Below are 16,237 nucleotides of genomic sequence, written 5' to 3'. Positions count from 1 at the left end.
TGTGATTGTAACTAAAACATTGAACTAATCAGCCCTCTTTGGGTCATTACTGACAAATAATTTCCAATTTAATGTATTTATTAGTATAGACACGTGGGTGAAAGAGGCCTTCACCTATGTCTTCTGGGTCTTGTATTTATCTTTCATTGGAATGCAGTTCTATTCTGTTAACATGCTTACCAACCTTAAGTCTAAAAGGTAAGTAGGGCACAGCTTGGATGATCTTCCTAGATAGAGTATACTCCTCAATGTCTTCCTTTGATATTGGTAAATTCATATTAAAAAATTTCAAGTAGACTCTTGCCACGACATAAAAACGACCATGATTTTTCATAAAATAGCAAAATGGAAGAGAAAATAAAGCATTATGGTCAACTATTATAAATTTCTAATTGAAACAAAACTGTAAGTACAAAAACGTGTACCACGTGATGCCAATTATATTACTTGTTTTAATGTAAATGCTAATGGCTAAATAAACCGAAGTTTATTTTTCTACCTAAATGATCTATCACTTGTGAAAAGAAACACAACCATTATTTGTCAAACTGCTTCTAGAAACAGCTTAGGAATATGCCCTCCTAAGAATAAAGAACCTAACACTATCTGAGAGAATTTAAAGGTCTGTATAAAATTAGCCATGTTAGTCATTAATTTCAATTAAAATGTGTAGTCTGAGTGGAAAAGATTTATATACTAAACATGTTACCATCTTCAAACTGACGTTCAGAATTCAAATTCACTGACATCCTGCTTTACAATTTTTTGAGTACCTGCATGTAAAGTGAAAAGGTGTTTTACTCCCATTAATAAACAAAATATTATCTTCTTCAAATATTATTTGTTTAGTAATAGAATATATTCTGTAAATACATTAGGGCCTTTTAAATAAATGATGACTCTCTAGTTGGGTGTTTTAGGATTATTCAAAAATTATCATCTATGGTGAAGGGGTAAGATGGTCACTACCTAACAGAGGCAAAATATATTATTATTAATAAAAATATTTTAAGAAACAGATTTTAAAAGTATTTCCTCAGTATGCAAGTTTCAATCTGACATAAATCATACTCTTAAAATATTCAAATAGATTCAAAGAAAAACGGTCAACTCCTATCCGTAAAGATTCCTAAGACCAATAAATTATTTAATTTAAAAACTAAAACAAAGCAAAAAAAGCTATTTCTACAGTCACCAAGGATTTAACTACTACTTCTTCTCTACAGACCAGTAGACTTACAAACTGGTATAAGATATTTCAGAACATACTGTTTTCATTTGAAATAAAAAATGATGATCTTAGAAATGAGGATGTCAATTTCTTGAGTAAGAAGTAGAGAAACAGATTATTTAGTAAGTTCTATACCCGATGTGGGGCTTGAACTCACAATCCTGAGATCAAGATTGCATGCTCTACCAACTGAGGCAGCAAGGTGCCTGGAACCTCTGATGATTCTTAGCAGTGATTTAATAAAACTTTTATTTGACACATGAATAAAAATGAGGCCCAGAGAGGTGAGTCCTACTCAAGATCACACAGCAAAACTATGCAGTTAGATCTAGAATCTAGCTTTCCTAACTCCTGATTTCACTATCTTTCCTTGTAACCTACCCTTGTTTCTCCTATCCCCAAACGCTGGAAGTGTTAAAGAGGTTATATTTTTTAAACTGAAAATAGTTGTTTTTATGCCATGACATTTGGGTCCAACTGGAAAAATAGAAGAGTTTATGGAGAACATTATCTATAATGAAAACAAAATTAACTACATTTTCACAGTGCTCTGCAGTATCATACTTACTTTATCTGAGTTTATAAAATTTTTACCCTTTCAAAGAATTTACCACACCTATGAATTCTGAATTCTCTTACCTTGAACAACAACTTGGTTGCTGGGCACTAAGATCTGCTGTCCGTCAGTGGTCTGTGCGTACTGTAGAATGGTAGTGCCCGGCTGAGTGGCAGCTGCATTGGTCATGGTTAATGTTTGCAGGCCCTGTACCCCATCGGTACCATTGTTAGCCAGCTGTATTGCTCCTCCCTGGGTAATGGCAACTAAAACCCAATGGATTTTATGGTTATCAGTTTAATTAATACCATATCAAACTTCTACAACACACTACATTCAGCAGAATAATGTGTAAGACCTGATCTAGGAGAAGTTATTATAGCAAATGACACGGCCAAGAAGGATTTGGTAGGATTTGGTAGACTCAAGTAACTTTCTGCTCAGGAGACCCATGTCCTATTGCTAGAATATAAACGCACTCCATGAACCATATTGTAATTTATAGTAACACCTGTTAATAATTAAAAAAAAAAATGAATGAAAAAATGTTAAATTCCTTTCTAAGTGGTTGGTTCAGAGGAGGTACCACTTTGTGATCCATATTTCCTTTATTCTAGTCTTAATTATGCAATATTTTAATTGTTTAATATTCGCTATCCCACTAGAAAGTAAATTTCTTGAAGGTAGAAAATGTGATTTTTCTTCTCTATTTTCACATAGTTAGCAAAGAAATGGGCAGTAATAGGCACCCAATAAATGGCTGTTTTAATACACAATTAAAGCAGTTCAGTAGCGCATTCTGTTCTCTAACTCAGCTAGCAATGCTTAAACTGTAACAAACGTCCACTCAGCAAAACTGATACATCCTGTGAGACTCATTTATCAGAGTATCTCGCAAAGTTAAAAATTAGTGCTCAAGATCAATCATTTAGAAAAACTATTTAACTGCTATTTCTGTTACATATCCAAGCATCTCATACAGGATCCTTTGATTATTCACTAATTAACCACACTTGTCATTCACCTGTTATGAAGTAATCAACTTTGGCTCATACTAAAAGATATTTCACTTTATTAAAAAAAAAATGAATTCACCTTTATACTACAGTAGATGGAAAAGTTAAGAGAAAGAGGTAGGTTATTATTTTATTTGAACAAAGCAATCCTTTAGCTACCAGCATTAAGTTGGTGGTTGGATCCTCTCGAGATACTCTCCCTCTTAAAAGTTTTCCAGAAAGAGGACTAAAATCACAATATTACATATAAAATTGCATAATGGATTTTAACTGAATAAGTCAACATGTCTTATGCATTTTACTTTTTTATTTTGTCTGTTAGAAGGGAGTTATTTGGGATCAATTATCTCCCAGCTCTAAGAAACTAATATGCTGAGTCATCTGTATGAGCAACATTGATTAACTACTGTTCAGTCAAGAAATAGTAACAGTAAGTAGCTATGATTTGCTTTAGCAAATGAGAAATGATACCTATTGGAAATTAAGATACTGGCATTTATAATCCATCTACTTTAGCTAAGTCTGTAAGTTTTACTTCTCTTAGGCAATTAAAAAAAAGGAATATGTAAGAACTGTATTGAGATTAAAATGGCAGGTAACTTGAAAGAATCAGAAGGGGAACAATCAAACCACAATTTCTTCTTGGCTACATACCAATGAACTCAAGGTGGGAAAAAAGAAGTAGGAAACTAGGTATCAGCAGATCTGGGTTCTAGTCCAGGTTCCATCAGTACACTGTTATTTGAATCTGTCATCTCTTCTGTAAAAATATCCGGTTCTAGCCATGCTAACTACAACTATAAAAATCAAATGAAGTCATATATATGAAAGTACTCTGAAAACAAAAGTCTGATCCTATCAGACATGTTTTTCTCTGTACTATTTATTTATATACTTGATTATTCCCAAAGGATTTGGGATGGCTTTCAATAAAACTAAATTCATTAAAACAAGAAGAAAAAGATAGAAGTCAAGTAACTGATGTGTCTCTACCCCAGAGATTCTACCAGAAAATCTAGAGGAAGAATACAATTAAACATAAACTCAGCTGAGATTCTGAGTAGTTAAAGTGAACATGAGGAAAACATCATAGGTTTTAGTTGTATTTAGTGAAACAAAAGATTCAAGTTCCAAATGATAGACACTTGTGTTTCTAACTTAGAATTTCTCAAAAAAGACTTTATTTTTCTAGGAACAGTGAACAAAGTAATGGATAAAACTACTAACAGCATTAATTAAAAAAAAAAAAACAAAAAAACAATGTATGGAAGGAATACAAACTGGTGCAGCCACCGGGAAGGGAAATTGGGCAGGATGTGCTTTGATTCAACAATTGCACAATTTAAAAAAAAAAAATTTTTTTAACGTTTATTTATTTTTGAGAGGGAGAGATAGCATAATATGGGGCTCAAACTGGGAGATCATGATCTGAGCCTAAGTTAGACACTTAACCGACTAAGCCATCCAAGTGCCCCAACAATTCCACTCTTTGGATGCTATCCCACTGAGACCTTATCACATATATAAGAATGTTCATGTCTTACTGTTTAAAACAATAGAAATGTCCTAAATGTTTACCAATGTGTGTGTGTATGTATATGTGGGGGGAGGGGGGGGGCGGGGGATGTTTAAATAAAAGTTACATTTATATAGTGAAACACAATGTAGCTGTTGAGGAAATTATATATATAGTACATAAGTAATGTAGGTCTCACTTGTATAAAAATACTGTACATTGTAACATATTTATGTATAAATAAAATGAAAAAGAATGGACAGATATATACCAAACTCTTACTACTGGGGAGAGATGAAAAGGATTAAGTTAAGAAACATATAAATGTTGTATACGTGTCAAGAACATAATGTTAAATCAATTCCATCAAGGAAATAGGTGTATACTCTAAGAGAATAATGGATAATGCAGTAAAATTTTAAAAATCTCAAAGTATGAACTTTCTAAAAGTAGCAATTTTCAGTTGCTGGGACAGAGTGGTATGCCAAATTAAACATCTACATTTCTGAATTTCCCTTCCCTATTTGAGATTCTATATGCCTTTTCTCTAAAGAGCATACTTTCTAGTTCAAGTGAGATTCCCTGCACAACTGAATTACTGTTACTAACAGGAGTGTGGTGTATCCCTCAGGTTTCTGTTGAAGTACAGAGAAAAGTACATGTCCTATATCAATGTCTCAGAACACACATCTTGAATACTTCAAATTATTTGGATATAAGGGTTACAAAAACCACATACATGTATATAGATGGTACCTGTTTGTCTCTGCCAACAAAGAACTCAAGAAGGAAAAAAGGTGACTGAACTCCAGTAAGCACAGTGTGGACAAGAAGCTTAGTCAAAAAAATGCTTTCCTTCTACTCACTTTCAAAAGTTTCAGCTTCAGGACAGCTAAAAAGTCTGCTACTTAGGAATATGTTTTTAATACAGTTGGAATGCAAATTAGTTACGTAAACAAAGGCTGAACTATGCAAAAACTATTAATTTGGGACTCAAACTTTTATACACATTCCTGACACAGACCACCCCTGGGCATTAGAAAATTAATGCAACAAGGGAGTGTCAATGAGTACATTTAATTTGCAATAAGGAAGAAAGGGGGGGAAACTACATAATGGCAAGCAATGGATTTTTTTCAACTTTATTTTGAGACAGAAAGAACACGTGTGGTAGGGGTAGAGAGAGAGAATCCCAAGCAGACTCCGCACTGTGAGTGTGAAGCCCAATGCGGGGCTCAGACTCACAAACCATGAGGTCATGACCTGAGCTGAAATCAGGAGTTGGACGCTTAACCGACTGAGCCACCCAGGTGCCCTTAGGAAGTACTGGATTTAATGAACACATCAAAATGAAGAAATCTACGTGTGAGGCACTTAAGGAGGCAAAAGATACTGGGAAAAGACAGCAAAACACCATTCACACAAATGCCTCTGATCAAACAAAAGCAGAGCTCAAAAGTACTTTGTAACAGATTTGGGGGAAAGATAAGGAGAGAGACCTAAGTGTCAGATAGAGACATGACAGAAATGGAAACTTTGATAATTTTGCAAAAGAAATCTTTGCCTTCTCTGAGCCCAAAGGCCAACTGTGCTCTAATTTTGGCAGTCCTTATGTTTATGCTATCATAATTCACTATATTACCTTTTACATTAAAAAGAATAATGATTTGAATGTGTTGGTAGACTATAACCAAGCCTGTCGACACCCACCACAAAACATTAAATACGATTTTAAAATGCTACTTTTAGAACGGAAAGTGAATAAAAATAAACCGTTTTTATCCTTAAACATAATCAGAGAATGGTTATGTTATCTAAAAAAGTATGTCCTCTATGACCATCATATATCACACGAGGACTACAATCTAGAGCTCCAAGCAGCGATTCAAAAAACTTTCAAGACTCTCCTGGTGTCCGCACAAAACAAAGGACCACCTAAAGGGCTAAAGTGCTTGGGTCATCCCAACAAAAACCCCGAAGAAAAGACAATACTTCTGTTCCAGAAGTCTGCATAGTGAACAGTAAAGGAAGTGAAATTGATCGCATCCAAGACTGAGGAAAGAGTTGGTACTTGCAGGATTCCTTTAAGGAGAATGCAGCCATTAGTGTTTTGGTCTCACTTTCCAAAGCAGAAATATCTTCTACTCACTGTACTGTCCGCTGCTCGTTTGGTAAATTGGAGTTGGCACCGTTACGGTGGTGATGGCAGGTGCTGAGGTCTCCTCTTCAGACTTCTCTTCTTCAATCCTTGGCACTCCTGGTGCGTCTGAAGACAAGTCATTCAAAATTTTCCTAGAAAAAGAGAGAACTGTATTAACTAAAATAAAAGTAACATTTACTGGCTAAATACAAATAACAGGAAAGGAAAATGAGTGGAAAGCTGCTAGTGCTTAGGACAGCAGTTTAAAATGTAAGAACAAGAATAAACCATAAACGGATGAGGAATCAATGTGTCAAAATGAAATCATACGAGGACTAGAAAAAACGATGAATTTCTCTTTAATTTGAATGTAAAGGGAAGCAATCATTCAAAATCTAGGTGTAAGCAGAGGCTAATAAACTTGATTACAGAAAAAAAAAACACATACAAAAAAACAAAACAAAATAACCTTTTGTAGGGCAAAGAACACCAAAACCAAAGTCAAAAGATGATCAACAACACTAAGAAAAAAATGTTTACATATATTACAGATGAAGGAGCAATAGCCCCAATATATAAAGAACTCTTAAAAATTTAGACAGGGTGCCTGGGTGGCTCAGTTGGTTGAGCGTCCGACTTTGACTCAGGTCATGATCTCATGGTTCATGAGTTTGAGCCCTGCATCAGGCTCTCTGCTGTCAGCGTAGAGACCGCTTTGGATCCTCTATTCCCCTCTCTCTCTGCTCCACCTCACTCGCTCAAGCTCTCCTTCTCAAAAATAAACATTAAAAAAATTGAGGCCAAAAAAAAAAAAAAAAAAGAATTAAAAACCTGACTTTAAATGTCTCAACTTTCAGATTGGTAAAAAGTAAAAAACCTGTGAGAAAACAGACACTCTCATTGGTGTGAGTATAAAATTGGCGTACAACCCTTATGGAATGAATGTGATGATGTAACAAAACTATGTTTACACAGCAATCTTACTTGTAGGAACTCACCCTTAAGATATACTTCCTACAGTACAAAAATACATACACGTAAGGTTATTCATGGTAGCGCTGTTTGTAACTGCAAAATACTGAAGAGTATCTATATGCCAACACGTTGGAGTGGCTGAATAAACTAGAGCTCATCCAGGTGAGGAGTAAAGCACATACGTTTTGTATACGAAAGAAAGTGAAATAACATATGTTTGTTCTGCTATTCTAGAAAAAACTCAGAAAGGATAAACCAGATAGAGTTTCATGAAATTACTTAATCTACTGGGGATGGGTAAGAAAGAAGTAAAAAAAGAAAAAACTGGGAAAGGGCACTTATAGGTGTGTGGATGTTTTTGTACAATTGTGACTTTTGGAACCATGTTAATGTTTTGCATATTAAAAAATAGTATCAACAAAGGATGGAGGAAACATTCTAAAAAGGAATACAAATAAAAGCAAATTAACCTTATTGTTATTTCAAACGAGTAACATAATCACAGAGGAGGGGAAAAAACTCAACTCATGCAATTTTTGACATCTTAAATTTCTACATTCCATCCAAACTCTGCGCACACATTTTGAATAAGTACTGGTCTTTAGAGCAACATTTTTCAAACTCAGGTCACAACCCGTATGTGGACCATGGAAATGGTTATGTATGTTGTAACCAACGTAAAACAAAAAAACAACTGAACATCACACGTAATATGGTGCTGTATTATTTGCTTCAGATGCCTATATATGTGTGTACCTGTATATATATACACCTATGTGTATACGAATATGAATTTGAAATAATAGTATGTATACAGAGAGAAAACTATAAAGATTATTTCTTATTGTGGATTGTAGTAAAAAAATAAAAGTTTCAAAGCTACTACTTTAGACCTGCATATAATATAAATCTACTTCTCTCTTGCCTGAAGCTAGTAATCATTCTTGTCTTCTCTTTCCAGTTTCTAATATTGTTGCTCCAGACCGTCTTGGTCATTCTTGTATCACAGAGATACAATTCACTTTCTCTTAAAGTAGATTCGAGATGTGGTCTGAGCAGTGGGATTAATTCCTTCCCTTAATCTAGACATTAGGTTTTTACCAATGTAGCCTTATGGTATATTGGCTTTTTTTGGCAACTGTACGTATCTGTTAATGATAATTAAATAACATAATTACGTTTCTAAAACAATTTTTTTTTTTTTTTTGAGAGACAGAGAGGGAGGGAGGGAGGGAGGAAAGGAAGCAGGGAGGAAGGGAGAGAGAGAGAGAGAGGGGACATGCTTGAGTGCAAGTGTGTACCAGGGAGGGGCAGAAGGAGAGGGAGAGAGAGAATCCTAAGCAGGCAGGGCTCGACCTCATGACCGTGAGATCATGACCTGACTGAGCCACCCAGATGTCCTGAAAACAAATTCTTAATCGAGAATCTTGCACTTGAAGAACTGGTTTGATTTTAAACTCAAGTTCAGAAATTCTGTAATTATCACCAACAGCTGACAGTCTGTTTCTCCGGGCTGCTATGATCCTTCAAAGTACTTGTTCTCCCACCCATTAGGGTATTTCTCCCCTAACATTCTGTCACTTGCAAAGGTGATGAGCTGGCTTTTCTGTTTTTCAGGTGAACTGCTGATAAAAATACCAAACCAGGTGAGACCAAGTAAGAGTGCTTTAAGAACTTCCTCTGAGTATAAATTGATCACTACAAAGCTGGGTTGTTCTAAGAAAAACTTATCTTGAATTATCAACTAATCCCCATTTCTCCAATCTTACAAAAGCACATAATAAGGACTCTGTTAAAGATCTCATTGGAGTCAAGACATAAAAGCTAGGTTTCAAGAATTTATAAGCTTAAAACAAAATAACAGATACACAATGACTATAAGGAAAGATACAGTATTTCTCATGAATGTAGCCCCTTCTCTGCATGTGCGCATCTCAGGCATTGTTTATTTGATTACGAATTAAGGTGTTACTATTTAAGTGATCTTTGCTAGGATACGGGCTACAACAAAATATTTTCTTCCCACACAGAGCTCTTATATTATAAGGTCTACAACTAGAATCTACAGAATTTATTTACAACTATTTGCCTGGAATTTATAGACAGAGAAGCCAAGTGGCTCGTCAACACCTGGTTGGATCTGCTTCAGGATCAAATGTGTTAAAATACTAACACGGGATGTATTTTGAAGTTCAAATCTAAAACTAGATGTATTTAGGAAAAAAAGAAATGAGCATAAATGCATACAACACATACTTGGTAATATAAAATTTCTTAAGATCTCAAAATCAGTTTATTGGTATTCATTTAGGATCCCTCATTTAATTGAGAAAAGGGCTAGCATAGGAGCCAAGTGAAAAAAAAAATTTAACCATTCACTGAAAAACAGAAATACCTTAGGCTAATAACAAGAAAGAATATTAGAAGTTTGAAATTTATTAAACTCTCAAGTAAGCTTACAAAGATTTATGGAATGGCTCTTCCTGGAGATACTGAGCATGGAGACAGTTTCTACATATAAAAAAATGGTTTGGGTCCATGATAGAGGCAAAGCAACCTCTATAGCTGAACACAGAAACTATAGTAAGGTGTCCCTAAAATTAGGGAATATCAGCGAAGTGTCACGCTGCAATAAGGATTACGTTAATAAACAGTTATTTACTAAGTACGATGGCGTGAGAAATGGTCTGCAAATGTGATGCTAGGTAGATAAACAGTGTAGTGTGTCAGAACTGACAAACTAGAAGTGCTATAATCCTATCAAATATTCCAAACTTTTTAACATAAAAGCAGCAGCTGGCATGGTTTACAAAAACAGAAGCAAAAAAGAAAAAAAAATTGTTTATCCAGGACTGTTCAGAGTAGAAAGTTCTCTTACTCTGTACGATAAACTTCAACTTGAGAAGTAACTCAAGATGAAGAGAAGTAACCTAGACGGTCCTGAATTGAGCAGCTAATTGGTCTTCCGACATCTTTTCATCTGCAACTACCTAAAGCTTCCTGACATCTTTGATTCTGAATCTTTTAACTATTAAATTCCATACCTGTAGGAAGGCCTCCTTGAAAGAATTTCTCTTCGTTTTTGGGAATCAGTTACACTATCCACTGACTCCTGTGAATCTTCACTTTCTGCAATAGTTGAAATCTGAAAACAAAGAAGAACTTTATCTTGATAATCGAATTTAGTTCCCATAAAATTTTTATGAACTTTAAGAAAAAATCAAATATAAAACGATGTATATAAACCTTGCACATGCTTCAGTAGAAAAAAATCAATCTTTATGGGAGACAACCACACCAATCACATTCTTCTCCCCTTTACTTATCCTATAGAAGTCAGTTAGTCCTAAGATTTTTTTGGTCAAAACCAAACTTTTGTGATATACAAATTCAGCTTCATCTCTTTCAGGACTTCATGTAACCAATCTTGAACGCATCAGTATTACTGTCAGTTGTTTTCTTACAATTGTCAGAACAAAACTACCAAGTGAAATAAGACTTCTGACATGAAGAAAAGAATAAATGACTAAATATTTGGTCATAAGTCTATACAGTGACATACAAGTATTATCCTTTACTGTTAAACACTTGTGATTATATTTATAACTGCACCAATAAGATTGGTGATCCCCCAGATGGTTGTTTCTAGCAACTTAGTCTACATACAGACCTTCAAAGTTTTTACTATGCAAAAACTCAAGGTAAAGAACTGTGTATTTCTGGAAAGTATCCCTGGACTGAAAAGTAATGAAGTTGAACAGAGATTTTACATGGGATAATGATAATGGTAACAGCAACTAGCATTTATTGAGAACTTACTATGTGCCAGGTACAATGGTAAAGCACACAATGATAAAGTATTATATTAATACTCACTAATACAATAACATCAGGTACTAGCTAAGTACAGTATTTAAACCCATTTCATAGATAGAAGAACTCAAGGTACAAAGAGGTTAAGTAACTCACCCAAGTCACAAAGCTAGGAAGTAGTGGAGCCACTGTCAATAGTTGGCATCTCAGTTTTAGACATCCTTACCAGCATCAAAATCCTGTTGGTTCCAATCTCACACCAGTTTTGTCAGAAGCAGCAACCCAGAGGTGTTTTTAGACCATTCTCAGACTACAGTTCACTCGCCTAGTAGGTAAGCCTGTCTGTCAAGATGATCTAGCCGAGCTTCTCTAGTCTGCTTCATTCAGCTTCCCTTCTCATCAGCAGGGGCCTCCTGCTCCTTCCTGAACTAGGTGTGCATGGTGCTATCAGAGTGAGAATTAGGTTTAATGAAGGCAAAAGAGTCTGTGTGGCTCAGCTCCATGTCAAAATTTAGGGCAATTGCAACAAGAAAAAACATATTCAGAGGAACCTGACAAATCCCACAGGTACTCTGTATGTGGTCTGGGCCTATGGGTTTTGGAGAGTGGGGGCTCATCTTGACAGGGCACTTTGTAATAGGCACTCACTCTCAAATGAAATCAGGTAAATGTAGTAATTTTTCACAAAATTTATCTACAATAAAGTAATGTGCCCCATCCAAACACTTTCAAATGTAAGAACTTTAAAGACCTACACATTAGCAGGCAACACTTAACGAATCCAGAAATGACAGATAAAAAGCTGTGTCAGAGGCTGAATTTAGTCTGTGATTCTCTGCAGAGTAATAATGCTACAGTTACAGCACAGAGAACACTCCCACTAATCTGTAGCTGCTGTAACTAGCCCGCTCAGCATAGTCTCTGCACAGACTTTCTCAGATACACAGCAGATGAGGAGCTATGAAAAGACCTTAGCAGAGTGTCAGGATTTCCAGGAATAACAAGACTCAACTCAAGTGGACAGCACTATCACAAGTGTTTACCTTCATTAATACTTCTCAGAACCTCAGTTCCTCTGTTCTTTCTGCCTCCTTTGCATGACCCTCATCCTTACAACCTTCTTGTAAGGACAGATAGTGACTTAGGCATACTCTTCCAAGTTGAAAGGCATTAAAACAACAGTTTTAAAACATACTGTATAAACTACCCATAAGGGAAGTTGTGAAATGAAATAAATTAATGCTGCTTTTTAACATGTGACCTTTAATCCTACCCCCCCCGCCCCCCAAACTCAGTGGTTCTATTGCTCTTAGCAGGAAAAAAGCCTCCCTTCCTCTGATCTGTAAGATTTTGTCAATGGAGTCAAAAGGAAATTAACTTATCACTATGTAGTGATTATAACCATTTTAAGGGAGTTCAGAATTACTCAATAAAAATAATAACAACAAGTGTTAACATTTCGTCTTTGGGAATACTATCCAGGGAGAACTTAAGAGCTATGAAGTCAATTCCTACGGACTATCTACCAAAACAAACACAAAAATCCCATATGCACATTGGATCCACATTTCTGAGACTAATAAAAATCATGTCAAAACTCCTTTTTATAAATAACTATTAATTATAGGTTATAAATAGGTTATTATAAATAACTATTATTTAATAGGTTATTAAAAATAACCGTATGAAAAATTATATTCCAAACTACCACTACCACAGTCCAACGATAGAGACCCTTCCTCTGGCCCTTACCTCTTATCACCTCTCTTATTAGCCCTTTCCTCAGATCCTTATATAGGTCTTTAACCTTGGCCACTTAGAAGTTGAGACATTTTCAAAAAGTCAAACCACCATGTGTAGATGTAAAGTTTTAGATCTATATTCCTCAACTTTCTTTAGTTTATTAAAAACCTGCACCTCCTATTAGTAAGAGGGGAAAATCTTCCTATTTTGAAGTTATTTGAAATTTTAAAATGAAACATACAGTGCCAAAACCAAATCAGATGCTTTTTCAAATAATTATTAAATTAAATTATTAGTAAATGTAATTGAATATGCTTCATTAAGAAATCATTTAATATTTCATAACAGTGACTCAAACATCTGGTTCTAAGCTTGGGCTTTTTAAAACATGATTTAACATTTGCCATTGTTGAAAAAGAGAACTCATGAAAAAGTAAGTGCATTTTTGGCTGGGCTTACTAAATACTAAATCAGTTTTCATTTTCATCTATCAATTATACAAACTTTTGATGAGATTTACCTAGTATATTTTCATCTCCCTGGCTCTCAGTTATTGTATGCTAATAATAGGTGTTGCAATTTTATATTTATTTTAACAAATAAGTGCAACAACTACTGAAACTCTAGAAGACACCTGAATAGTTTAGAGAATTCTATTTACAGGGTCTAAAAGTATATAGATGTGAGTTTTTAGGTGACAAATTTATATGGTTTGCAGTTTAAAAAAAATAAAAAAACTATGAATACATTTCCAAACTTCTTTCAAAATGGTCTCTCCACGGCACAACTTTCTTTCAAAAACCTCACTTTATCCCAGGATAGTTGAAAGGGATTTCTTTTTTTCAAAAATATGTTAGGTAATATATCCCTTGCAAATCCTTGCTTACCATCACTGAAAAGATCAGAAACTCTGGAACATTTGTCTCGCAAAAAACAAACCAGCAACTCATCCCTATGTTAGATAACTCTTAAGTACTTTGCTGCAGGAGAGCCACTGAATCCCTGTGTTGCACAAAAGGTTATTATTGTTCCCATCATATTACAAAGTATTGTGAAGATTTTATCACGTTTCATCTAACCACTCTCCCTCTTGCTCTATTGGAGCACATCTTTTTACTATTCCTTGATATGTAAAACATATTCTTACTCCTAAGCCTTCAGACTTGCTTTTACTATTTGCATGGTTTAGCATTCTGCACTGGCTTCTGGTTTCTGTTCACTGTATTCCCTGACCACCCTACATAAAAGAGAACACCCTTCCCTCCACATTATCTATCCCTTTCCCCTGCTTCAATCATCTTCCCAGCACTTATCCTCACCTGACATATTTTATTTTCTCATTGTCTCTCTTCGCTCAAATGTGATCTTCATGAGAATAGAGAAGTATTATTTGTTCACTGCTGTCTTTCATAGCACCTAGAACAGTGACTGGCACATAGCATGTGATCAATAAAAATTCATTGAAGGAATGAATTTAATAATTTAAGGTAACATAATCCATAAATCCTGACATGTTTAAGCTGCACTGTATTAAAAATGCATTCAAAATTAACAAAGGAAAAGTGAAGATGCCACTGTTAACTTCTATCCATTTGCATAAATCCCATTATTTTGAGGGGATTCTGACATAATCTGTGAGACATTAATATATATAAGGATAAAGGTAGGGCACTAATGTGAAGTCATAAATGAAACAGGAGTACAGCATAACTTCTAATATTTGTAGACTAAAAAATATAAAGAGATGCTAATATCTAACTCTCACATCAAGAGAAATGTGTCTTGTAGATTTTGAAAAGGCTGTTCTACACTACTCGTATTTTCCCATCTAGAAGTTTGAGGGACCATTTCTCTCCTTGTTTGAACATCTCTTCTGATGTACACTACTTCCTAATTACTAATATACTAATCACAGTTAACCAGCTGAAATGGCCATTAAAGTCTAATATATTCTCCCTGGTTATTTTCCTTTAAAGAAAAAAAATAAAATAAAAAATTTAAAGAAGTAGAAAAAAAAAGTTTGTGTCTCTCTATTCATAGAATTCAGGCTTTCAATGATAAGCATAGCCCACCTCAACGGAAAAATGTGCTCTTGAAAAGATGAATAAGTATTTCTATAAAGTTAACAGCCATGCAACCCTCAGATCCAAATTATTACTGTCACAAAGATTAAAATTAAAAATAGAATCAATAATTAAATATCACATATTATGACCAAAAATTATAATTTTAACAAATTTGGTAATTTTGGTGTATTCTTTATAACACACCAAACTCTCATTACAAGTGAAAAAGAGAAAGTGATGAATCTATGTCTTCTGACTAGCAGGTCAGGTTCTTTCTACTGTTATCAAGAAGAAAACATGAGTGGGGAATTAGTAATGGCACAGTATAGAAAATAGTAAGGTAGCATTCAATGAAATAAAAACTGAGACAAAAGATAGGAGACTACTGTTCAGTAGTGCGATTCCACAGAAATACCAAATACTTCGATTGTCACTGGGACAACACTGTCTCCATCTTGTTAACAAGTTCGGTCCCCAGTGTCTTTCATTATGGAAATTCATATACCTTGATTTTTTTTTAAGTTTATTTATTTATTTTGAGAGAGAGAGAGAGAGAGAGAGTGAGAGAGCACGTGAGAGTGGGGGAAGGGGCAGAGAGAGGGAGTGAGAACATCCTAAACAGGCTCTGTGCTGTCAGCGTGAGCCTGATGTGGGACTCAATCTTACAAACTGTGAGATCATGACCTGAGCCGAAATTAAGAGTCAGATGCTTAACCGAGTGAGCCACCCAGGCGCCCCTACCTTGATGTTTTCACATGAAAACATTTTTTCCCCCCACATAAGTGTCCAAGCAAACCAAAAGCACCAGAACAGAATGAAGTAGAGGTAGGGAACAGTGGCTAAATGACTCAATAGTATAATATGGCTGACTGGATCTAGTATGTCCTTTGAGGACATTAACAGAACGCTTCCAGAGCAGAGGAGGCACTTCTCCCTCTACAAATATCAATCAGTCTGGCTACCATACTCAAGGAAAACACAACAGCTCTCCTCCACAGGAAGATAGCAAGGATGGTCAGGAGCAATCAGAGATATACCATATAATAAATGGCTGAAGGAAAACAGACATTTGTTTAGTCTGGGCATTTTTGTAAAGTAGAAGGGTGTGGGAGATAAGGGAGAGGGAGTGGTCCAACAGAAAAGGAATTAAATTTGCTTAACCAGTTTCTGAGGATGGAACT

The 16,237-nt window shown here is 35.1% G+C and overlaps 2 protein-coding genes across 9 annotated transcripts in view; one reads left to right on the top strand and one right to left on the bottom strand.

Annotated features, from left to right (window-relative positions):
- The window catches only part of CREB1 (cAMP responsive element binding protein 1), a 61,120-nt gene that overhangs the window by 19,914 nt on the left and 24,969 nt on the right, over positions 1–16,237 (bottom strand). For all 8 annotated transcript variants that reach the window (XR_006205664.1, XM_042949915.1, XM_042949918.1 and 5 more), the window contains 3 exons: positions 10,479–10,579; positions 6,469–6,611; positions 1,871–2,053 (listed from right to left, as the gene is read on the bottom strand). Coding sequence is in view for 7 of the 8 variants with exons in the window: in XM_042949915.1 (XP_042805849.1) it covers positions 1,871–2,053; positions 6,469–6,611; positions 10,479–10,579 (427 nt within the window). In the remaining variant the exon portion in view is untranslated. The remainder of the gene's footprint in view (positions 1–1,870; positions 2,054–6,468; positions 6,612–10,478; positions 10,580–16,237) is intronic.
- The window catches only part of METTL21A (methyltransferase 21A, HSPA lysine), a 60,187-nt gene that overhangs the window by 39,517 nt on the left and 4,433 nt on the right, over positions 1–16,237 (top strand). The window lies entirely within an intron of this gene.

This window comes from Panthera leo, chromosome C1, assembly GCF_018350215.1.
Source record: "Panthera leo isolate Ple1 chromosome C1, P.leo_Ple1_pat1.1, whole genome shotgun sequence".
Taxonomy (NCBI): domain Eukaryota; kingdom Metazoa; phylum Chordata; class Mammalia; order Carnivora; family Felidae; genus Panthera; species Panthera leo.
The sequence above is the reverse complement of the archived record's forward strand: the minus strand, read 5'-3'. Positions and strand labels throughout refer to the sequence as shown.